Raw genomic sequence first — 26,598 nt, forward strand, 5'->3', positions numbered from 1 at the left:
AATAAACCAGATAAACCAGCTCCCTTCTCCCCATTTCTACCTTTGGTTGAGAGTATAGAATGAAGATTCAATAAAGCAATTTTACTCCTTCCACTGAACTTCAAAAATTCAGAGAAACACATCTGATAATTTCAAATGCAAAAACTAGAAGCCTCAGTATCAATTTGAGAATAAAAAGTGTCTATCCACATTCTCAAGCATATTACAAGATTGGCAGAACTAGGGACTGTCAAGGCACTATGACACTCAAATCTCATGTTTGATATTCAGGGATGTACTAAAGGGTTGTCTTAAGCCATTGTTTTGCCATCCTGTTTGTTGAAAATGACCATACAACTGGATCAACATACGCAATTCATAAATACTTGAAGCACAGTACCCTGTGCACTTCACAGAGCACCTCAGTGAAGCTGAGTAAAATCCAGACAAGTTGGATGGCTCAGCCATCTAAAAAATCAGGGTTTGGAGGGCTTCACAACTCAAATGTGAATTTTAGAGGCTGACAGCTCTGGTGTTTTTACATAATGGACATCTTGGGTAACTCTTCCATACCTGAGATGAGACGCAGATTGGAAAAATCTTACATCATGATAAGACGACACGGTCTGCGCTCCTCCACCAAGTTGATCCAAATAACAGAACAGAGTAGAAAAAAGTAAACTTTGTAAACCTCTTGGCTTTCATTAGCAACTTAGTGACAGATATATTTGTACACATACTAGTAGACACCATAGGGTGTCTCCTAATTTCTGGGACTGAGACTCCTCAAAAGGAGGGAACCAGAGAAATTATGTAACACCCTGTTGCATTAGAAGACTGTGAGGAGCAAGGGAGGTGCAACCAGCACACATTTTAAACCTTTTGAGCATAGTACCCAAAGGCACTTCTGGAAGTCCAAGAGAAAGAGTCCAAAGAGCTTACCTAAAATGCTAAGAGCAAACTTTGTTTTTGTCAAATATATATTGGGTTTCAGAAAAGAAAGGGAAGCTACATGTCTGTCAACTGTTTGTCACTGATTAACTAAAAATAATTTAAACCAATGAGGTTTTCTTAAATGTTGTATTCTTAGTGTGAGGTCATACACACACCTTAGGACCCTGCATCGAATTTACCTCACTAACTACCTGTTTAGCATTTTTCTGCTTAAGAAATCCTCAACTCCAGCCATGCCATTCAGGCCCCTTTCTCAACTCTAAGGGTGTATTTAGGTCATTTATAATTAGAAACAGAGGACAGTTGGCTTTTTGTCAACTTTGTACTCCAGAAGGGTGTGCAATTTCAGATTTTGTTCACTTCATTAGCTTTCAAACAGTCTGATCTCTACCCATTCATTATCACACGTTTCCTTGAAAGAGAGGCAAAGGTATTTTTAGGAACTTAAACAATTTCCTTCAAGATTCATTTTCATTCTCATTTCCCCATCCTCTGCTATCACAAATATATTCCTACCTTCACATATGCACCCCAACTTGACTAATCCAGGACACTTATTTTCACTCTCATTTAGCAACACTGCTCTCAGCCAGAACTGCTGTGTTCAGGAGCAGTGCTCTGGGATTCTTCCTACTTACTGCTCCCCCCACCTGCTTTTCTTCAGTTTCTCAATCCAACTGTGCAAGCACTGTTCAGTGCATTCTGCTTGCAGCTTTAAAGCGGAGAAAACGCTTGGTAGAAAGGGGTAGCAACTAGCTAACCAGAAAGGAGAAATGGTTGTATCAGATCAAGGTTAAAAAATCCAGGGATGAATAAATGGGATCCAACACAGTAAAGGGGAGTTCCAGGGGATCGGGGCAGGGGGAGTGCTTTCTAGGAGAGGGAAGGAAAAGATAAGCTGAAGTCACTAATTTTTCAACACAGAAAGAGCAAAAGAAAGAAGAGAGACATAAAGAAAATGAGAGAAAAATATCCAAGTTATTGAAGTCAGGAGAGAATATCCCTACTGCCAGAAACCATGAGTACTGTAGAAAAGTACAAGCTAGAGGTTGTAGGAGTGATTAGAAAATGACAGAACTGATTGTATCTTAAATCAGAAAAACATTTTACAGGCAAGAAAAGCAAAGCATTATATTAATAAAAGCAAACACTTCTTGCTCCAGCAGATTTTCATCTTCCATAATTTCAAGTGAGGATTAAAATCACTTGACAAATTCACATTACTTCCTCAACTTTCCTTCTTCTCCTGCCCTCTTATTCTTCTTCTGCTCACTTCTCACACTTTGTCCTCAAGAGTAGTACTGCTATCTGACTTCTATGTCATTCTGACAGGGCTTAGCCTATGAATCCATTCGAACCAAAGCTAACTCAGAAAGCTCTCCAAACATGAGCACATACACACTTTCTAAATGCATTTGCAAATAGGAAGGATGGCTTTCCTTACTTAACGAAAAAGCCATAATAAAGAAAGGTTTTTAACATAACTGCACTATACAATAAATACATTTTACACTGTAGAGGCTAAACCAAAAGTAATATCTACTAAAGGAATATAAATGCCTTTCTGTTGATACCAAGTCTGTTTGGATCTACAGTGTGTACCATCAGAAGACCTATTAAATTTAGAGGGCAAAACCACTTCAGCAGATTTCATGTGGTTTTCTCAGTGAGGGGGCTGTCTACAATAATTTTGAAGAGGAATCTGGGAGGTCTACAGGTCCATTCACCCAGCTCTACTCAATTCAGTACTGATCAGCACTCAGTTCTGCTCCTTGACTGAACCTGAGATTTTATTTTCCCCTCTAACAGTTTGTTTTGCTCCTCTCAACTTTCAGGTACTGATTACCGTACAGTCATTTGTAGTTAACAGATGAGACTAGCACAACATCCAGCTCAGATCTGCAACATGCCATTGTGCAAATATTCATTCGTTATGTGACATTATGATACCTAAACCCAACTTACAAATACCCTCTGCATTCACAAGTGACTTAGGAATATACACATAGAAGCAAAGTATGGAAAGTCATACAGCATGAATCTAGAAAATACACGCAGCAGCATATATCCTTTGGTATTAAGGAAATTTATAATGATCCATTTACAGTAGAATCCTGTCTCAAAATCTGTTTATAAAGGTCTCACCCAAGCATTCAAGTGCAGGAATAAAATAACTGAGGAAGGAAGAAGGAGATCAGAAGCAGAGGATGGGAATCAGAAATAGAACAGTGCACAAAGCCACAAAGTGATAAGTATTGTTTACCTGTCAGTTGGCATTGACTAATCTTGTGTTCTGTGATATCGCTCAGTGACTCAAACACCTGGAGGCAGCTGTCACAGCTGTGCACAGCTTCTTCTTCTAACTCCTCCCCTTCATCCGGCCTTTTCTTACAGTCTAGCACATCTCCGTCTTCTGCCTTGTCTTCTAGTTTACAGTTAGAGTCTGAAAGAATATCAAGACCATGATGTCAGGCATCTAAGAAGAGAATATTTAAAAAGGAAAAGAAAAAAAAACAAAATAGGTTCTTGTGGTAATGATGAGAAGAAAAATACTTGGCATGAGCCTGCAGCACACTGTAGATTTTATTGCTAAATAAGCAAAGGAGGCTTTTTTTCATTAATTTTTTTCTAATCTCAGTGAAAAGAGAATTTCCCTTCTACTCCCACAAACACAGCTCCATTTCTCACTTAAGCTATTCTTCCATGCTTCAGTGTTAGGTTTGTCAATTTTATCACGGCTATTGAAGCTGCTTTGATCATCATAAGAAAGGATAAACCACCTATGCAATTAGTTTTTCAATGAAAAGAAAAATCAAATCAATAAGTGTGCAGGAACTTCTTTTCTCTGTTAACTACAGCGTTTCACAGGAAATTACCAGAATTAAGAGACTAACAAATTTGATTTACATAAACACGAAATTAATCTTTATTTTACAACCCACTCCAGTACTCCATCACCACACTATTCGACGCAAACAAAGCCCGGGAAAGCTTATACCCTGGGTCAAAATGCTACACGCATTTTGAAGTCATGCACATGCTTTGAACTTGTGCATGACTTAAAAAAAAAGATCAAGCTCCTGTGTTCACCAGATCATGGAAAACTGGAAACTAATTATTGTAAAACCTAAAGAGTCCACAAGGAAAGCTTTGTCTGTTTGACATGCTAACAGGCATTCTGGGGATAACAGGATAGCTCCAGCCTCAGATCAGCAGTCCTGAGCCCAGCTGAAGCTTCTAAACTGGAAGAAGTATGCAGTCTCACCACCACCCCCTATGCACAGAGACACCACAGAGCTTGCTGCACTGCCTTGGTTCTGCAGATGACCAGCACAGTGCGATAAAGCGCACTCTAGAACTTTTCCTCCTCTGAGAAGGAGCAGAGTAGCTTTAACTACTCCTGACTTTTTGCCCACTTTACTAAAAGCTTCCTTCAAAAGACAGAAATAAAACAATCTGTCTTCCCTAATAAAGCGAGCTGGCGCTTAACTTTGTTTTTCCTTGGGAACCACAGTACAACAAGTGAAATGAAGAAGAAAAATGGTTGCGTACATTCCAGCAAAAGGAATGCAAGTGTTTCACCACTTTTCCCTCTTCTGCTTTGGCTGCCTCATCTTTCCTTTTAGATATTTGAGAGAGCTGAGACTGAAATAAGTAATTTTAGAAAACAGGGACAAACTCACATAATAACAGGAGATTGTGCAAGTACATTTTAAGATGTTGTGCTCTTTAGCCAAGTGGGTGACTAACCAGGAGTAGGTTTCTTGGCCAGGGGAACAAAGAGGTGGTATCCGTGAACCCACCTTATTTGGCATTTCAATTGATTAGGATCACGCACAACTCCTTGGAAGGAAAGAAACTAAAACATGCCAACACTAAATTCATATTACAGTGATGAAGGGGTGGGGAGAAGTAGGAAGGTGATTCCACTTTAAACCACTCTTACATCCTCTCTCAGCACTCTACAGTAATGTGGGCACAGCCATTCCTGTATTTCTTGCTGCCCACAACCAAGGTCAGAGCTCTCATCATCTCTCTGCATCCTTTGGTCCACACTGCTGCACCCTGCCCTTCAACTGTGCAAACACAGATGGACCTGCAAGCAAAAACTGGAAATGACCCATGTCAGGAAGTCTTTCTCATGCCATGTGGCTTCTGATCAAAACCAAGGAATTTCTTTGACAGGGGTAAAGGGCAGAATTTATTTTTAAGGGAATTATATTACAGAAAGAAACCAGATTAATTTTTAAAAGTAAAAAACACATTCTGAAAACAAAAATATTTTTGCCGTGCAAAAGCCATGCCTATACACCGAGTCTTTATATGACAAATTACATCCACAAGGTTCTTTCAAGAGTGGAAATTTCCACTTGGGCTGCTACTTCTAAATAGAAGAGTAGTCTGCAAATTTACAAACTGAAAAAGGGATGCTAATTAAATAAAAAGACCTTATGTCATTTTAGCCATTATTAAATGCTCTAAATCTAATAACTTCCATTACCACTTCATTTTCCAAGGTATTTTCAAAGATTAATAAAAGCAGTTAGGAGATCACCTGGTTCTAAGCAGTTTGGAAAATTAAATAATTGTCTTAACTATTGCAAACTGACCCCAACATCATTAAACACTTGTTGGAAGGCAGCATGTGCACATTGCATACTATTAGTTGTTCAGCTCAAGTCCCAGTTTCATCTCATAAAACTGAGAGCACTCAGGGAAATGTGGGCACTGGGTTTGAATTTTAACATGAGTATTTAAATGCTGCACATAAAGTTTACAAACCTGTTTGTTTTAAAATAAGAGTAGTGTCTGACTGCTTTAAGTACAATGCTGAAGGAAAGAAAAGGGAGGGGAGGGAATTCTCAAGACTTACTATTCAGAAGCACTTGCATTTTACAGGAATTCAGCAATACACACACACACACGTAGGCACATATGCACTCCTTAGTGCACAAAAGCCTAAAGAATTGCTCAATTTAAAGCTTTAGACTTAGCGACCAGTTATTAAAATTAGAATCATTTTAAGGCTAATAATGTTTTGCTTCTCCTTCTGCATTTGCAGATATAAACTCTACAGGGACAGAAGTCAGTCAAGCTTATTCCCTTCTGCTGCAACTTTAGAATACATGCTCTAGCCAACTGGCACATTTGTTTTTAGGTCAACACTTAAGTGGGACCCTCTGGGACCTAGGTTCAAGTTTAGCCTACGACAGCTTTGTGAAATGAGTTCTGGCAGTCTCAGCCCCTCTCAATGAATGCATTTCCACTGTGATCTGCTTCTGTGAAGAGATGTCACCACCAAAATTAAAGATATTTAAGAGAGTAGATATCATTTGGACGCTTTGTGAATAGCTAGCTTTTCTGTTGCAGCAACAAATATCTTCCATCAAGAGTTGGTCTAATCTTAAGTAGTTACTTAAATTGAGGATAAGCTGCCTTATTTGAGCAGCTCTTCTGAAAAACTAGAAGAAAACATTTTATAAATGAAATATGCATTCATTTATCTGTACTTTCTCTTTAACCTCTTGTTCAAAGCTCATGCTCTTCTGTAGACTTCAGGGTAAATGTCATTCACCTCCCACATTTCTTTCTCCCCAGTATCCGCAACAATCACAGCTACAATTTCCTCAATGAAGATGGTCTTCATAGTAAGATTACTTTTCCCAACATCTGCAAATACCATTGTCATCATTTCCAGAGACTTCCCTGCCCTATTTCAGAGGCTGCCCATACACCAACTGAAATTTTTCAATACACATCAGCAACAACACACACACATCGCCTCCACCTGCAGATACCATTGAAAATTATCTAGTAGGGAAAGGAAGGTTAATTTTTTGGAACAGAAATAAATTCAGCCTATTAAGGCACCTTAAAAAAAATAAGAGAAAGAACAGTTGTCTTCTGTTCCTGATTATGTTAACACTATTTATAAATGGAAATTAAAAGAAGCATGATTTTCTCATTACTATGTTCCCTGGCAGGTGGTTCTCCCCTTCCCTTCTTCCTCCTCCTCATAAGGGATGTTATTGCTGTAACTTGGTCTAATAAAACTGCAACTTTGGGGAAAATGAAAAATTGCATTGGCTTAAAAGTGTTGGAGGCAATAAAGCCATGGACTTCAATTAATTTCAAGTATGGGAGCGGTTTAAGGCCAACCAGCAGAAATTCTATTCTGCCCATGTAAAAATGAGGTTTCACCACATTTACTTTTTATAACCCATATAAAAGTCAAGTAAAAGTAATGAATATCTAAAAGTCATCTCAGTGGACTGGCAAAGACTGTCTATATTCTTGAAACTCATCTTACATATTTCTGTCTATGTTGCAAAGATCCATAGATAATCACAACTAAAACATCAAACTACCAAGAAAACAGCCTCCTTTCCAATCCATTTCACTGTCTTGCAGTAGACCTCCTTCCAAGCCACTTCTGCATGGAAAAGTGCTGGCAAAAGAAAGGAAAACTTAGATCATGTGGTTATAATTATTACCAGGCAAGGAATATTTCTTCAGCTCAGTGGTAAAGTAAAACTCTGTCGCTCCCTGCTCCCAATAGTGTCCATCGCAAAACAACTGCCTCATTAAATCTCTGCAGTAAGATTAATATGCCGTAGCTGCACTACATTATAACTTGGTACTCTATAAAAAGCACATTTAATGGTTAGAGCCAGAGCTTAGATACAAAGTATTACTATAAAAACTCCTGGCAGTGTGTACACAGCGCGGGCCTTCTGTACTGCTTGGTCTATCAGAAGGTTTTTTGTCTTTAATATCGGCACTGCATTCTTGCTATAGAGAAAAACAGAATGCTAAATCCTGCCTAGAAACAAACAGAGAACAACACAGGACATGATGGGAAATAAATAACTAGGCAAGACAACTTAACCATGGAGAATTATTTTTAAGAAAATACAGAAAAGCAGCCATTCCTTGACATATCGATCTCCAGTTTTGCAGTTGTCTATTTTTCAACTTCATGTGTCTACAGCAGTACAAGTTGGGGTTTTTTTTTCAAGTTTGCAGATGGCTAAATGGAGACGTATGTACATTGCGAAGCGTTTGAGAAATCTGCCATTAAAAAGGCAAAGAACTCCCTCACTTTTATTTACTCTTTTCAGGCAATCTAGTTTATGCACAAAGCCACTAGAACCTATAAAAGGCACGAAACACATACCCATAGGACATGTATACAAGAGAAATATAAAGTCTTCTAAGTGAAGAAAAAATTAACTGCATTCTTCACCTTCATAAGAGGAATAACTCCACCTGCTCTCAGACAAATTACCTACACATATTCAGAGATGACTAGCCTTCGAGGAATATCCTTAAGGAGCCAGCCCTTACACCGAAAGGTGACCTCAGCTGAATGAATAAAACTATTCAGATGAGTCAGTCTTTCTCTTCAGATAAAATTTGGTGGAACCAGTACCAAAGACAGAAACAAATTATTTCTTGCATTCTCAGAACCATGTTAGAGAATAAAAGAGTCCTTGTTGTTATTGGGAATTAATGATTATTTCTTCATCATTAATAACAATACTTATCTCTGTGATCCTGACTCAAACAACAGTTTTTTCCACACAATCTCACTGACTTAATTTTAAGGAGCCCTTAATTAATCCCTGACTGGTAAGAAATTATACAAACATCTTAAAAGAATTTACCCTTATGCACATATTTTACAAATACAAAAACAGTTTAAGTGGAATGAATAACCAAATTTATCTGAAATGGCATAGAGTGGTGTTTTACATGGGGAATGTAGAGAAGAATTATTTTTAACAAAAAAAGAAAAGAGAAACAAGAAAAGCATGCTGCACTTTAGAAGCATCTCACTTTCAGCTGGCTGACCTACAAAAGGCAGAATTTCTAATTGTGAGAAACTGAAAGGTAACGGGAGAGGAATGTTATTTTCCATTGCAAGCCCCAAGAATGCATTTTAAGTTGAAACGGAGAAAGAAGAGTGCAGGCATTGCAAAAACACCCCAATACAAAAATCCCTCACACTGTTGTCAAATGGTAAGCAAGCACTAATGAAGGAATTCAGCATTACCAGTTTGTGCGGCTGGGTGTCCCACACCTGCCTGATGGTCCTCTGTTTCATTTTCTTCTACTGTCAGAAAAAGGTAAACAAAACAAAAACAAAACAAACAAAAAAAGATGTTAGGTAGGTAGCTGAAGTGTTTCTAGCATCTTTACACCAGCCTTAGTTCTGAAAGCCAGCAATGCTTGCACAAGACAGGCAAGAAAAGCTGCACTGCAAAGTGCGAAAGTGTAGACCAGACCAAGACAGAATACATTGCTGTATGGAAGCTACAAATCTGAGAACAGAGTGATCAAATCATTTTCATGGCTTAAAAAAACAAATCGAATTTCCTCTGGGATATTTGTCCTCAATGCACTTTACTGTATTTGATTATGGAACTAAATGAGAGAACAATCTGGGCTTTAACATTCTGCTTGCTCCACACAGATAAGAGAAAGCCTTCTCCTGGCAGATGGGAGAGGTGTGTGTGCTAATTCATACATAAGCTTTAAAAAATAATAATAATCCTATATTCAGTAGCAAACATCTCAGCAGTGCAGACAGCCTTGCAAAGGAGAACTAACCCCATGCTGTTTTACTGTATACACCATGCCAGCATCTTTCCCTTGGCTCACAGCTTTCCAGAGCAGTAGAACTAAAAACAATACAATTCTTGTCAGATTCACTATTCAAAACTTGTTGGGTGAGTGAACCTAACAAGAGCCATTCTGCTGCTACTTTGAAAAATTAGAGAGCGCTGTTCTCATATGCTCTGATACTATGCCTAAGTAAGATTGACTCTCCCAAAGCAAAAGTAAGGGAAGAGCTAAAAGGCAGAACCATTTCCTTTTTATTCTCCCAAAGACCAAACTCTTTGAGTTAGAGAACAGCAGAGAGAAAAGAATTCATTCTCCCTCCACGGGGAAAAAGCTGAAAGGGGAAAGACTGTACTTCTGCAGCATTTCCACTCCCAAGAATTCAGACCTCAAAAAATAATCATGCAACTCAGTTAAAGTCCAAAGATTTGAGGTATTTTTCCTGGTTCTTGGGACAAGAGAGTGCAACATGTAGGGTCACATATAAATCTAGACATATATGCAAAAGAAGAGATACATATACACACTCCACAGGTACCTCTTTTCCTCCTCCGCCAACCCCAAGGCTTCATACAACTGGTTGTTTCTAGAATCTGAGTTTCTAGAAAAAAAACACCAGTTTTCATAAGGACACTCTTAGGACACCAGAAACTTGTAACACAGTGCATATATTAGAAAGAGTCAAGTACAATCTCTGGAGGACTCTAACCAATCTTTATCTCTGTCCCAGAGCTGTGGCTAGTAAGCAAACCCTTCTCATTTACAGAGATCTGATAAAAGTTTCCCCAGCCCTGGAGTCAGTCAAGTATTTCACAAAACACAATTTTATGAGCTGATTGTTTCAGTTGAACTTGTATTTTGCAGCCACAATGTTACCAGTACCTCAGCTGTGATAATACTGTATGATTTGCTTTGTTACACTGAAGCAGCCATCCCAGCAGTCCTCACAGCTAAAGCAAACCAGACAGACAAAGAAAGCAGTCCGAAAAGCTGAGTTTTGGGGAACATGTGGTCAAACGCAAACTAACCTAAATAGAAGGATTTTTCACTGAGGCAGCACAGATCAGTAAGATTCATTAATAAAGCAATAAAAATAATGAATACAACTACTATATAGTTTTTTAAAAAAAAGAAAAAAATAAAGAAAACAAAACCAAAAAAAACCCAACCATCTTTTGTGACCCCCTGAAAGCCCCCAGGGAAACACCTGCAGCAGCCCAACCTGACTCGGTGTGTGTCTATCATCAGCTGTTGATTTATTTCCATAAAAGGTTCTCAAGAACAGCTCTAAAACTGGAAATGAGTCCACTCTTCCACCCCTCAAGAGGAAACTCACCTTGGTCATTAGCACCTATTGATCAACCTTATTAAGGGTTGTAGATGTATCAGCTGTCCTCAACCATGATAAATGTCACAAGTCAGTCCAGAAAAGCAGTTTAAGAACTCCATAATTTCTTAAGTTTCAAGATGGAATTGAGGTCTCCAAACATGAACTTTTCAATAACTGATTCCCAAGTGGCTATCTGCTGAGAAGTAAACAAGATCTCCATTTGTAAGTGTTTGCAAACTGAAATGCAAGAGTTCATTTTTTTCTGCTTTTCTGTCCTGAATGTCTACTGCCACCAGCTGCAGTACTAGAATCTCGCTGCTCCTGAAAAGTGACTGCACAGTGAAATGTACTCAGCTTCACGCTGCTGACTGAGAGCTACACCAAACATTTTTATGTCTTAAAATGGAAAAAAGAAACATGGATACTGCCTAACAAATTGTTTCCAGGTACGCAATTTTGTACCATGAAAACATGACAGCATATGCCTTGTGAAACCAAACATTTTACAACTTCCCTGCTATTTTGGGATCTGAAAATTCTATGAGAACTGAGGTTTGCTTTCAACAAAGGCTGACCACTATGTCTTTGCTGCACTAAAAAAAGCAAACAAGTATAAAAGCAGTTCACTCTGTGGCTAGCATCTTTCTAAACTGTTGTTCATCTCTTTAAGGATTCTCAGTCACAACAGTACCAAGTAGGTCACAACAGGCCACGGTACAAAGACATGCTAATAATAGTCAAGTAGACTAACATATTTGTCAGGAAAATTAAAACCATATTTAAGGGGAAATACAATAAAAGGGGAAAAAAACCACTCCACGAAACCCACTGAATTAAGGAAATCTTAGCATTAGCACAAATCACCTACAAAATAGCGTTGCAATTTTGCTTTGCATTAAGTTAGCTCATTCCTCCAACTAGCAGGGGTATTCCTCACATTAAGTAAGATACAGCTGGTAGCATCAGATAAGCTCTTGATTAGCACTTAACACCTTTCCACAGCCAGATTCTGAAAACTTCAGTGCTATTTCAGCTCTTCAGACCACTGTTAAACTCACCTGACTACAAAAGGTAGTGTGACATGCAGTCAACTTCCCTTAAACATTAACTACACCATTTTCTTTCAGAAGAGGAAAGCACCTCTAAACAGAATCTATATAAACAGATGCTTTAAATTTTGCTAACCAAAAACATTTCTCTAGCACCAGCATGAAATGCAACTTAAAAAAGCTACAAGGATGATATACAAATAAAACAGTAGCATGTATGCACTGTCATTAATTCGAACATCAAAATTATTGATACTCTAGGACTGCAATTGTGAACAGGGATGTCCATCTTCATTATAGCATAAGGAAAGATGAACTCTATGTAACAAAGTCATGGACCACCAGTGAAGGAGAGGCCTCAGCAAAGCAGAACAAACCTTCTGAATCCAATATGAATAAGTGATGTTACTGCTAAACAGCACTTCTAGATACATCTTAAACAATGTTGTCACAAAAGCAACAATATTCCTTGTCCCTGCAACTGTGTGTTTATGGCCACGGGTCACCTGTTTCTTCAGATGTAAAGTATTTCTCAATTGACTTAGGTGTTCCTCAAAACAATGAATGATCAATTTCTTACTATAGATTTTCTCAGGGCAACTCTTGAGAAACAAAACAAACAGGAACCCCCAAGTAATAAAATTTCAAGAAAGGATCAGATCACCACAACTGTGGCACCAGGCTTCTTGAGAGCAATTTAAAAAAAAAAAAAATCTCAGTAAGGGAAAAGAGAATTCCATCATGTCAATTCTATCTCCAATAATAAAAGCTTGTGGTTTGGACAAATACCAGATTTTAAAATTTTACTGAAAAAAAAAATTAAAAAAAAAAATCTCTATCTAAACTGAAGTTGTATCCATGTGAGAGGTTAGAACATTTCAGCTTTTGTACAGCCAGTGTCCAAGGCAAACCCTGGTTTCAGTTTAGAGCACCTCTCATGCTTAGGCTGCTTGAACATCAGCATTAAGACCAATTACTCCTTTTTAAAGAAAGAAGAAAAAAAAAAAAGAAAAAAGAAAACAACCCAATAAATCAAGTAGAACCATCAAGGACAGCCAATGAGGAAAACCTGTGGAAATTTTGATATAGAGGTCCCAAAAACAATTAATCTCCTGGCTGCTCTACAGCAACACCTGCTGATCATTGAGGATTTCACCCCTTTTGCTTAAAGTCTGTTCACGGGACGCATGGCTAGCTGATAAAGGAGGGAGATTACTTTATAAAGTTACTATAAAATATATACAGATTTTCTAGCTTGCAAAATCTCATTCATATTCTACTGACTAACCAGGATTCCCCTTCACTGAAAAGTTAATCTGTAGATTTAGCACCCTAAGGAAGAGCACAAGTCATTTCTGGTTGATGCCTGGAAAAATCTTGTACAGAAAAGAAATGGATAAAATTAGATACATGGAAAAGCACATTTTCACTGAAAGGGATGCCTTCTGGAGAATTCTGGCTAAGATTTATGGTTTCTGACCTATTACAAACCATAATAAAATAAAAGCAAAAGATAATTGAAAAATTCTATTTTCTTCAAATCTAGGTAGATTAATAAATTTTGAAAAAGAAAAAAACAACTGCCCCAATTGTCTGAGCCTCTTTTCAGCTTGTTAAACAAAGCAGGATAAGCCACATATCCCCAAATAAACCATAAAAATAGATTGCTATTGATTTATCCCTTCCTAAAACATATTCCTTGAGAGATGTGAAAACAAACCTAATATAACAACTACGACTGTTGGGATAGGAAGTTTAGAATATATATTTTTAACTTGCACTTTGCATTTCCTACAATTCAATACCTGATCTATAAACATCCATTAGCATATGATTAGTAATTCAATTTAAAGCCATCTTTGCACAAAAGCCTTTTTCTTAGGATGGTAACTTTGCCAAGTGTATCTTCAATCTACATGTGTGAATAATTTCTGCAGACAAGTAATAGAGACACTCGCTGTATTAGCATAATCAATACACAATTTACCGAGTTACCAAAACAGAACAGAAATAAAACGTGTGTGCCATTATTTCAGTACCTACAAATGACTGTAATTTCTGGAAGTATCTCTCCACTTTTCCTTTCTCCTCATGGCCACATAAAAACCAAGAGGACATTCATACTGACACCATCTACAGGTAGATATTAAGTATGATTAGACAGATTAATCATGTAGCAGAAGGCAAATTTAAGAGCCAGTTGCAGAGGGTGTTGAGTATCCTCTAAATCTATTAAAGTCAATGGATTTTAAAGATGTTTCACACCTTGCAATAAGGTGCTGTGGAAATATGTCTCCACAAGGGTTCAGTCAGGATACAAAACTGAAATTAAAGAAATTACAGAGAAATATTAAATGCAGGATCACATGTCCATGAATCCTCTGCTAGGGCTACACCTTCTCTCCCTTTTAGACTCTTCTGGCCAGCATATTGCAAGCACAGGATTTCACACTTGGCTATGCCACATGTAAGCAGCAATTCAGTGAGTGACTTCTGGAAGTCAACAACCATTTCAGAATGCTTCATAATGGCCTTTAAGACAATTGTCACTCATAAAAGTCCAGAACTACTCAGCAAATATTGTTTTCGGAACAACTCCACCTAGCATCAATTCACATCTATCAGCTACTAGCCTGAACCTGATTACCAATTTGACTGTATATCTTCCCAAAGACTTTAGAGCTAGAAGAGTTGGAAAAAGAAATGCACTGGTATATTAACACTTCAAATATCTACATTCCAGAACTCCATTGAAAATTAGTTCTGTGTGTAGCCACAACTTCAAAAAATCCAATTAATCATATGCATGAATATTTATATGTCAGATTTGTTTTCCTTTGTGCTGTGACATACCCCCTTTCCTATTTCTATTCCCCCCCAGCATTGTAACAATATTTTCTTAACACTGGAAATTATTTTCCTTGAAAGATTCCTGTTATATAAAGCATTCTTTAGTCTTCCATTTGCTTTTTCCAGAAGACAAAGTCCCTCATAGCACTCGTATTTTTCACTCCTCTCTTTAGTCTATCCCAACACTGAGCTTGGGTTTTTGTTTTTTCCCCTAATGTTCTTCTTGTAGAAAGACTGAATTAGGAGTTCTCAATTAAACTGCAGTGGTTGGAAAATATTATTCTTATGCTAAAATAAAGTATTTTCCTAGGCAGCACATAAACATAAAAGTAATAAATACACTTAAGTGGAAAGAAATTATGCTTAAGAAATCCTTTGGATATTCTTCCAACCCTTGATCTCAAGGGTGACAGTATCCAAATGTGACAGCCTAAAGACGTCCAGTTTTACATAACACTATGTGCAGAAAAAACAGAAGACGCTCTTTCCAGCAGCAGAGGGATAATTCTAAACCCCAAAGCTGGAGGGGATATATTTTTCTGGATAGTGAGGTAATAGATTAATTAATCCTGCCCAGAATGCTAACTTTGCCTCCCTAATCATGCATCCTTGAACAAGGTTAAACTACACTCGTATTTCTATTGTTTAACTAAACTAATAATGTTATATTTTAAAAAGTACTTTTCTCCAAAGAATCTTAGAGCTTTTTATAAACCTCAGGTAAATTCCAGACATCCCTAAGACTCTAGCATGCAATGTAACAGATTATAATAGCTCTCTGAGTCAAACAGAGGACCACGGTGAGACTTAACAAAGCAAGAGGGAATCTCTCTGGGAGTTAATTCTTAGTATCAGGGTCAAGACTTTCAGCTGTTTTGCCTGTCTTGGATCAACTATTCCACCTCTATTCCTGACAATGTGTCTGTGGGCAGCCAGTCCATTTTGGGTGGAAACAGAAGTTAGGAGGCTAAGAAAAAATTTAAGCCTCATTACCAAAGCCAGTACTTAACATGAACACATTCAGATTCCTCTCAGTACAATGAAGCTATGTATCACCTAAGCTTTCTTACTCAGGGCGACATAAATAAGAATTTCTGATACTCCTACAGACCTGTATTTTCAACTTTGCTTAGAAAAGAGGGAATTTATTAAACACTGTCTACAAAAGTCGCAACTCAGCAAGAGAGAGCAATTTGAATCCAGCTGATGCATGGCTCACAGAACCTCAAAGTAACCAATACTACACAAGTCTGAAGACAGGTGATATAAGGAAGGGCTACGAGGACTTACAGTAAAGGTTTCTGTAGATGATCATTGCCTTTGAAAGTTAAGTCATTTATTTATGTGACTAAAATTAGACACTTAAATTGAGGAGTTTAGGCTGTCTGACACTGCTCTAGTACCAAAACAAAATACAGCTGCATGCTTTAGCTGTATTACCTGAAGACATACATTTATCTGAGTCAAAAAAAAAACCAACACCAAAAACCTACCTCCTTTCAACCGAGATTATCCCTGATTTACCAAAGATCTCCATCTATTGTATACCAGGGTTTTATAAGTTTATTTTTGATCCCCCAAACTCTCTGCTCTATTCTAGATGACTTTCTATCATGTACAACAGCTATATGGCCTCTATCCACAAATGAGCTTAGAAGCCAAAAAACTTGTGCAGGGACACTGCATCTAAATTGTCAGCAGTTCTGCTCAGATACTACTCAGGTCAGGCAGTGTCTATGGTTTTACCATCAAAGCTTTCTCACTGCTGTGCAGCCCAATGTTGAAATCAAACTGAAGCCCCACCACTGCTGGACAGTGGAAGATTAAATATTCTCCTGCCCGCCCTGGATTTGGATGCTGTCTTATGAGCTGGTTCTTCAGAGTTCATATACCCTTCCCTTGTCACTGCAAGGCACTGGCAGAAAATGTTTGGGTTGAAACACATATTCCTTTCCCCCTCTTGCCCACACCCACTAGTTAGATCACTCACCCAGGATGCGGGTGGCACCAGTTGAACTTTCTCCTCTGTCAGAAGGATTTGTACTCACACCGTGAGCTTCCTAACAAAGAGCACTTACCCTCAGACTTGAGGTGCACTCATTCATTGCTGTTGAAGCTGCCATATCTCATCTACAATACTCACTGAACTAGAAAGAAGGAGAATTAGCATGATACTTTATCCTTGTGGTTAGGGCACTCACATGGCAAGTGGGATATGTGGACTCCAGTTCTGGTTTCACTGAAATAATTCATCAGAAGAAATATTGCAGACCTGGCAGATCAGGACCCACGTTTTCTCTTGCTTCATAGTACTCAAGCCTTTAGAGTCATGAGTCTCATGTATGAATGCTTTTTGTCACTCCGTTGTCCAACAAATACTTAATTACACTTTTGAAAAGGGAAACTTCATCGGCAAAAATAACAGGGCAACTCACACTCATAGCACAATATGTTGCTATGTAATGACTGATGTTCTCCCAGTGAGATACAGATTCAAACACCTTTAGACAAAGCACAGAACAGAACTCCTGCCTCTAACGTTTTAGCAGAGCAAATAATGTTCTCTCTTCAGCAAAGGGGAGAGGAAGAGCAGCAGTACACCACCTCAGTTCCTTCTAACCTGGAGGAAAGGAACCTATTCACTTATCTCCAAAAAGTTGGGTCAGATAAGTCACTGCTATGAGATATCCTATTGCACTAAGAGAGAAACCCACGTCTAGAATACGGGAGAAGCTAAGACACACTATTATTTCCGAGTTTTTCCTAACATCTCTTTAAAGTAGTTCCTACTCAACAACATTCATAAACCTCCAACCACCTGCAAATTATATAAAGAGTCCAAGAGCCTGGTGCAACGTGACTATCCCACTAGGCAACCAGTCACCTATAAACTAAACATGTCTGCACTAATGTCTTGCAGTATGCAAGGCCTTATTTTTTTGTACCCAACCTTAAAGGTTTCTGACCTTTCTTCACAGATTTACATTTGCATCTGACAAGCATGTCTTCTACTCAACAGATTCACCAGAAATTGCAAACCTAATCTGTTCCTATGCTCTAGCTCCTTATAAGTCACATTAACACAAACCCTTCCCAGTCAGTGGTTGCATGCAGAGACCAATACAAACCCATTTCCTCCTCTCATCTTCAGAGTGAAAACGTTACATTAAGCATGGATCTTGACATCCTGTTGTCCTGGAACCAGTGAATCAGAAAGTTCCTTCCTCACAATTGTATTCTTTGGAGGTGGAAAATAATTAACTTCCCCAACCCCTCCTCCTTCCTACTGCCACTGTCAAAGTTAGAAATTCACTTGACTCTGAAAAAAAAACCCAGCCATCATAATTTGGTGCCAGAGAAAGTTTTGTTGATCAAAGCATAGCCTAGTCTTCCCAAATACACTGTCTCACTACATCATATTATCTAGTCCAGCAACACAGCAAGTATTTTATTTTTGTTTTTAAAGTTCCTTTCAAGAAGTGAATGAATCAATAACAGAAATTGAACTTGACAGGTCACCAAAAAAAGTGAACAACAGAAAAATAAAACTAGAGAATCAATTATCAACAAATTCATTGTTTGGAATATATTTTGTCAGCAAAACACAACCTAAAAATAGTATGGGTACAACAAGTCTCAGGGACTGTATACAAAAGCCATCTTTTGTATAGTTAACCAGGTACAGTTAACCAGGACATTTAGATTTAGAAGTGCTCTAGCTTTTCTACACTCGACTGGAACACCAAGCATCTGTATAAGAAGTTAGGAGATCAGTTTTGCATTTGTGTTAAGTAAGGACAAAATCCCTGTTTTAGGTTATTGCTTTGCATGAGAGAATAAGCTCTCCAAAAATGGCATTTGGGACAGAGGGAAAACACTGATAGTCCACACTATCAACATTCCATCCATTTTCCCTGGGACAAAAAGGTGTTCTGCTTCAACTGTTTAACTAATGACTAGCGCTTCCAAATCTGTAAGATGGTTAACTAGTTACTGATACTGTATTTTTCAAGAACCACAGCAAGCCCATATCAATTAAAGAAGGGGGGGGGGGGGAAGTCGATATACCAACAGGTATATATAAAACTTTAAGAAATCTTGAAGGACTAGAAGTCCTAACCTTCCAAAGAAAAATTGCACCTAATGGCACCTTTAGTTAAAAGTGAAAGTATCAGTCGAATCACTTACTGAAAAAACATCCCTCTATCTTACTCCCATGACAAAAAGAGGAGGAAAAAAACACAATGAAAACAAGCCCCAAAATCTAAAATTTCATTGGGCTTTAATTGTGTAGAATTTTAAGTAACAACCCTACAACTCTTTTGAGTACACATTATATGAATTCAACTGTACAAAGAACAGTTGCAGTATGACATGCACAGCATCACTCTAGTTAAAACAAAATCTAAGACTCAAATATGCACACCCCAGAAGAACATGTATAACCTAGACTAAATCCTGAAAAGGAGGTGGAAAATAATCTTCTCCATCTTTTTCTTAGTAATTACACAGTATAGAGGGAAAAAAATGTGTCTGAAACTAAAGGAACACAAAGCGGGGGGGGGGGAAAAACATGACCAGTGTTAACTAATATTCTAAATATGGAAGACAACTGTCCTGGTTCAAAAACCCACTGGAAGAGGGCAATTTTGTGCAATCTTACTAATGTGTGCACAGAAGAACATAAAGCAGATTTTTTTGGAAAGTAGGAGGGCTGAATGAAAATGCTAATTATAACATGTTGTAATAAGGATACCCCCAAGATCAGCCCTATCTTTTTTGCTACAGCATAGTCCCTAGGCATATGGCTAACTACTCCTTGATCATTATCCTGGCTAAAACTAAAGCTACTGAAGTTTGGGAGACTCATATCTAACAGAATTTCTTTCATCTCTAATAACTGCTTAACTAGCATAATTACTCATACTTGAGGTGAAATAGAACCCAAGTTGTCTAAAATTAAAACAAAAACAAACCTCACCACCTCTTTCGGTCTTTGCACATCCATCTTTTGTCAGAATCCTATGCCAAATGTTGCATTATGATTTAGAAGTATTTAAAAGCCTCTCTTGTGCTGTCCAACTTTTATAAAGACAGCAACTGGAAGACTTTAATGCTTTGTAGTAACATGCTGCAAAATGTATTTGAAAACAGACATGTACGTTTTTACAGCATCAAATAAAACAGATCTTTGTAGATCTGTATGTTGTCCCTTCAGGGAAATATATACATATGTACATACATATCTCACAGTTCTGATTTAAGTGAAATAGTGCATTTTCCCAACCCCAACTGGGACTGATTCTGAGCTCAGGTAGCCCTGCAGGAACCAATGGAAACTCTAAAATAGAGCTGGGAAAAAATACTAAGAGGTTGTCTTAAGGTATTGGCATTTATACTCTACTTTATTCAAGCTAAAAAGAAACCCTCCAAATATCTTATTTTCATTGTTTTACACAGGAAAAAAAATATTGAATCCATATGGTCCGCACAAAATATTAACAGTTTTTCTAGATCTTTTCCTCATGTACAGTTATTCAAAAGGAATTTTTTTTTCCAAATTGTGCAAGTTTGAAAATATTGCATCGTGTTTCAGAGCAAAGAATTCAGAGCAATTAAACAAGTTGTAAATTAGACAGAATGAATTATAGAGCAACATAAAGCCTTTCAAGACATCTTAGATCATGGTGAATAACGTTATCCTACACATGTTAGATAAGTGCCTCCATTCTGACAGCTCCTCTTGTTACACAAGTTAACAGCAACTCAGGAAAACAAAATCAAACCAATCCAAACACACAGCGTTAGGAAAACCTCTTAATGTTATCTTTGTCACAAGATTTCACCTTTCTGTAAACTAGCAGTAACTGTTTAGATGTTCACTCCTAATAGTCTCTAATCCCGAGCAGCAGACAATGATGGTCAATATAACTCATGCTGGCCTCAGTAAGGACTGGCCAGCATTACTGCAATCCTACCTCATCAAGACCATCAATATCACTATGCATTGCCAAAGTCAATGAATATTACTAAAGTTTAGGGATGTTTTTGTTATAACGGATTTTTTTTAATACATAAAGAAGCTGGGGCATGCTTTGGCAAGTCCAAAAGAGAACACTATAAATAGCCTGCATTATAAAAAGATGCTAATCTTAAATCCTCTTTGTAATTTGTTTTTTTTCATGTACTCTTTTATGTTCGGTATCTTAATTTTTGCCCTTTTTTAGATGGCCAAATAGAAGCCAGCAATTCACTCATGCATCAAACAGATGTTTTTGCTTTTCAGGCCAAATGGAATCTTATGAATTTTTTGTTCCCTCCCTGTAAAATGATGATGCCAAAATAACACAGTTCCTGAAAACAGCCCGTTCAGAAGAAGTTCTTTGGACCGCTAACACTGAAACTTTAAGTCAAGTTCACAGAAATCATGCCAACACTAATTGCTGTTTTTGTTTATGCTGGATTGATTATAGTCTAATCAGCAGACAATCTCATGACTTTCGAGTCTAGTCCATGCAATTTAGAAGCCAGGGAGGCTTGAGGCTGAAAATAAACATTCAAATAGTTGACAGATACAGAGAAATGTAAAGGCTACTGTTGGAAAGGGATCCGAATGTCAAATTCTCTCTGAACTATTGATGCTATTTAGTAACATTTTTGTTTTAATCCACTACTATTCTACCTTCCTTGGTACTACACCACACAACCTGCACCTCTGTATGAGAAACATTCTTTCATTTGGAATCTATGATGAGGAAACAAGTCACATCAAAACACAGGTACACTTACTCAGTCTGCCGATATTCTGCATGAACTGAGATGCAGTTATAAATTTATTCAGGATGGAAAGAGTACCTAGGTTTCCTCAAAAAGAGGGAAAAACCTTCAAGAGACACTCTGGGCTTGGCAAAATATTTCAAGACACAAGCCTTCTTTAAGCAGAGCATGGGTATGTAAAATACAGCTGATGAATGCTTCCCTCTCATCTTTCTAGGAACTAACATTCAGAAATTTTATTTCTGCATGTAAGATACAAAATTATAATGAGTAAAAATTAACTTTTAAGTAAAAACAAAGTACTTTTTTTTTTCCCAAAAAGAAATCACTTTCAGAGATCAGCACTGCTACTAAACATGTGGAGCTGTACTAGTTTCCTAGTGATGGTTTATCTAACAACTGCCATTTCAGTGAGTTTTCACAAGTGACTTTAGAATAATGACTATTACCTGGCTTTAGTTTAGAGAAACCCGAGTTTAACATTTAGTAGGACTATATTTTCATTCATTTTTTTTATAAAGAATACCTGGTTTTCTTTTGCAAGTGACTATATTTTTGTAACTTTTTTTCTAAACAAACTTTCTCATCAAAAGCCGGTAGTAAGGGCAAAGGAAAAACCTCAAGCCCTCTCAAAATTAAAACCTCATAAACCAGAAAGGAAGGAGGGGGGAGGCAGTCGGTAACCTAAGGGTGATATCTCCAAAGCACGCCAAGTCACAAAAAAAGGTTTACCACTCAAATGGCCAAGTCAAACAAGATAAAAGAAGCTGCTCTTCCCCCCCACCTCCAACCCTTGCTTTCTCATCAAGCGGGTCTCTAGCATGGTTCTACTTAGGGAATGGCACTGCCCTTAGGTGTTAGGAATTTAAGGAGTCATAACAATTGCCCTTCCTCAATACCCTTCATTTGCACAGTGCCTCTTTTGGGGCTTGTACACGGGTATCATATCTCCGACTTCTCTTTCCCCACCTGCTTTTCTCTGGCTAACCTCCCTCCTTCACCGAATGCATTAGGTGATTTTGATCAGGTCAATGATACTTAATAGATTTTTTTCCCAGAAACTAGCCAAGGAAATGGGATAAATTAATCAGTAGAATGAAATATAGGTCAGGACTGATGAGTTTGATGCAACTGATCCTTCCCGTGCCTGGAAGAACCAGGCAGCTGAACTTTAATTCCTCCTTCCTAAAGTAAAATAAGATATTCAAATTACAGGTTTTCAGAAAGTTAAGCAATTTACTCTCCTTTTGAGACCTTTTTTTTTCCCTACAAACCTGCAGTATCCTGCACACAGACAGTGTTTTTCACAGAAAATAATTACATTCTTATTTTTCCTTGGAATGATGTTTTTATTATTCTTAAATTATAAGGGATTTATTTAATGTTAGCCATGCCTATTTTCTTTCCTAGGTCCAAATCAGAGATGCAATCTTCACCAAAAGCTGGGGGACAGTCAGACTGAAGTTGGCAAGAAACCAAAACAGGGAAGGAGGAAGAAAAAAAAAAAGAAAAAAAGGAAAGATAGAGAGAAATAATAAAAAAAGGAATGCAAACAGAAAGCAGGGTAATTCAAAAAAGCGTATTTTCAAGAAATAGAAGAAATTTAGTCATTAGCGAGTTCTTAACACCCACCATTTCAGATGAACATTAGTTTCATGCATTCAATATAAAAAGCTCAATTGTCATTTTGTTTTAATGTATTTACCTGCCTTGTATCAGTATTCCCCTAAGATATAAGTTCCAAATTAAGTTATCAAAAGTGACAGACATATCAAAAATATCTCTTATATCTTCCCCCCAGTAAGGGTTGCTAAGTACATGACAAATTGGAAATATAATGTGTAACTCCATATTTTATTTAGATGTAAAACAGCACTCATGAGTTTAAATAACTCATTTACATACATTCAAAGAATAGTTTTTCAAATAAGCTATTTAAAATACTGTTTATTTTTATCTGTAGAAATACATTTTGTACTGACTAAATCAGTAATACTTAAAAAATAAGGAATTTAAATAAGCACTGCATTGGAGGTACAGTCGAAATTCCCCTTACTTACAGCTTTTGTTTGTTCACTAAAAATGAAGATGTAATAATTGATGGGCAAACTCTTATCCATGAATTTAAGTGCTATGTCTATGCAAGCATCTTTTAACTTCTCAGATGAATTGCATTATTAGCCCTTTCAGAAATCGTACAATCGGACTGCTTTCAGAATACTATTAATCCACTCAGAAACTGACATGATTCAAGAAAAATAAAACAGGGAAAATGAAAGAGATATTTGAACAAAGGCCACCAAGAATGATAACCTACTCCCCAAAGGTAATTACTGCAGCAATAATTACAGATGATGATTGATTTACTGCCTGGTTTTAGCTGAAAAATAGTAAATAAGACTCTGCAAAGAAATCTCTATCATCTCCATTCTGAACATTAAGTGGTTTTCTTAAGTCAGTAGTTTATGGACAGCAAATCCAAGCTACTCCATCTGAATCATACAGTCTTACTGTTTTCTCATTTTAGGTATTCTCAGGCGACTGGTACATAAGGCAGGCAAAGTCCATACCTCCATATAAAATGGAAGCTGTATCTTTTGTTTTAAATTAAGTGTGATGTTTACAGGAAGATATTTGAAACAAGCCTTCACTCTGTAACACATGTAACAAATCACCAAGAATGAAACATGTCCAGTGTCTAACAGGAGAACAATTTCCTCTACTTGCCAGTTAATTGAATGAACCTTTATTCCTTTGCACTTAAATACTTGGAGGTCAAAGACTACCCCTCAATTAAAGTTTTCCTGCATCTTTTTGCAAATATGACTAATTGGTTTCTCTCCTACTGGCTCTAAAACTCTTACGCGCATGTAAATAAATCCTCCTTGGGAAGCTTAGAATGCAAGCGCGCCCAAGCAACAGAACTTTCATTGTGGTATCATTTTTAAAAGGTAAAGGGATGAGCGGCCCGTTTGTTCTTCACAAGATGCCAAACAAAAGCACCACTGAACTGCACAAACTTCGGTAAACTAGATACAGACGGCAGCAGCAGGTAAAGCAGTAAATTCAAGGCACCCTTTATTTCCTTTTAAAAATATCTGGAGAGTTAAAAAAAAAAAAAAAAAAGAAAAGAAAAGAAAAAGGAAAAAAAAAGAATTGAAGCCTGCTCTAAAGCTCACTGAAGTCAACAGGAAGACTTTGAAAAGGGAACTCCTGGAAAGAGTTGTTTCAAGGGAAGGGAGCACAGTCTTTTTGCCAGGTCCTCCTGTGCAAGTCCATAAAAGCAGACCCCGCTCCTGCTTTCTAACTATGAAATTGCACTGGTTTCCAAGCACTTAACTCCTGGTGTTCGCCAGCCCAGCCGGGAAGGAAACGCGGCCTGCCTTTTGCCCGCCACGGCGCGGCTCGGGTCACCTCCCGGCCGGGGCTGGCCGGGCTCTGCGCCCCCGTCACCGCCGGCAGTCCCCCGGGCCGCACCAGTGCCCTCAGCTCCGACGGCCTTTCCCTCTCGCCCTCCCTTTACCCCTCCAGAGCCCTACCCCCCAAAAGTAGACAACTTATAGATGTTCTGACCTGACGCCACCCAGGTTTTATTCAACTTCACTGCACTGTACAGACCGGCCCGGGAGGAGCGCGCCCATCCAGAGATGTTTATTTGAGGTGACAGCCACCCTCAGCCGCCTTCCCAGCTCGCCGGCGGGGAGAAGCCCCTGCCCGCCCAGCGGCTCCCGGCTCCTCGGGGGGTGGCCACTGGCTCCTGAGGGGAGGGGAGGAGGGGGGGGGCGGCCGAGGGCTGCCCGCTCCTCGGGGGGCGCAGGATGCGCGGGATGCACGGGCGGGCGACGCTCCGCGCCGCGGCGGGCGGAGGGACGGCGGCGAGGGGCCCGTCGGGGGAGGAGGGGGCGCCCGGGCCGGGATGCGGCCGGCTCCTCCACAGCCACACAAGCCGCCCTTTGTCCTCCTCCAGGTCCCGGGCTTTCCCTCCGCCTCCTCCGGGGGGTCCGGGACGAGTCCCTGCGACCTGGGGCTCGCGGGGTGCGCTCCCCCCAGCACCACCCCCGCGCTCCCCTTAACTATGTATTTAGGCGCGGACTTATTTACTTAACCCCCCCCCCGCCGCCGCCCCTCGCACATGTCCCCCTGGGCGGCGAGGGGCCGCTTCACGTGACAGCCGGCGCCACATTCCTGCACAGCCCCAACTCCGGCCCCGCGCCGGGAACTTCAGCCGCCCCGCCCGCCGCCCCGAAACTTCCCTCGCCCGCCTGCCGGGACCGGAGCGGGGCCGGGAGCGGTGCGGAGCGGGAGGGGAGGAGGGGAAGCCCGCAACTTGTGTGTCGTTTATTTAAAAGAGCAGCGCTGCTGGCGGGGCGGGCGGCTGCGGTGCTGCCGCCCGCGCCCGCGAAGGGAGGGAGGGAGGGATGGAGGGATGGATGGATAGAGGGAGGGAGGCGGGCCGGGCCGGGCCGCGGGGCTGCCGCAGCGGGCTGTCACCGCGTCGCGCGGCGGCAACTTTTCCAGTGCGGCGAGTTTGGGTCGCGCCGGCCGATTCGGGTCGGGGTCTCTCCCAGCATTCCCACCACCCCCACCCCCACCCCCATTTTTATTTTGGGGTAGTTCGCGGTGAGGGCGGTCATAGGTGCGGGGCTGCCGCCGCCGGAGCGGGCGCGCAGGGAGCCGGGCTGGGGCTGCCCACCGCGGCTTTCGCGGGAGAGCGGGCCGGGGGAGGGGGAAGGGGGAAGGAAAAGGAGGGGGGTAGTACTTACCTTTGAGTGATCTTGGTTTAGCTTGCTTGCGGCGAGACATCCTAAAAGCAAACAGCTGAAGTTGTTTCAATTTCAGCCCTATCAGAAACTACACTTCCTCGCAGCCGAGGAGACCCTGCAAGACTTGCGCTCCTCCAGCGGCTCCCTCGCTCCTGCCCTCCCTCCCTGTCTCCGCCGGCGGCTGGCTGGGGGGCTCAACGCCTCGGCCAGGCAGCTGCAACCAAAACTTTCCAAGCTTTCAGCCCCCCTCCCCCTTTCCCGATCCCCCCAC

General features: G+C 39.6%; 1 protein-coding gene across 7 annotated transcripts in view; it reads right to left on the reverse strand.

Annotated features, from left to right (window-relative positions):
• ZNF521 (zinc finger protein 521) overlaps positions 1-26,598 on the reverse strand; it is a 230,400-nt gene that overhangs the window by 202,636 nt on the left and 1,166 nt on the right. The window contains exons 2-5 of one of the 7 annotated variants that reach the window (XM_027638872.1): positions 26,328-26,382; positions 10,097-10,159; positions 8,990-9,049; positions 3,197-3,376 (exon numbers count right to left, since the gene is read on the reverse strand). In XM_027638872.1, the coding sequence (XP_027494673.1) occupies positions 3,197-3,376; positions 8,990-9,049; positions 10,097-10,159; positions 26,328-26,382 (358 nt within the window). Of the gene's footprint in view, positions 1-3,196; positions 3,377-8,989; positions 9,050-10,096; positions 10,160-25,137; positions 25,158-26,327; positions 26,383-26,598 lie in introns of those variants that run through there. The other 6 variants (XM_027638866.1, XM_027638865.1, XM_027638867.1 and 3 more) reach the window with 6 other exon arrangements.

This window comes from Corapipo altera, unplaced genomic scaffold (genome assembly GCF_003945725.1).
Source record: "Corapipo altera isolate COAL_440 unplaced genomic scaffold, ASM394572v1 49, whole genome shotgun sequence".
NCBI lineage: Eukaryota > Metazoa > Chordata > Aves > Passeriformes > Pipridae > Corapipo > Corapipo altera.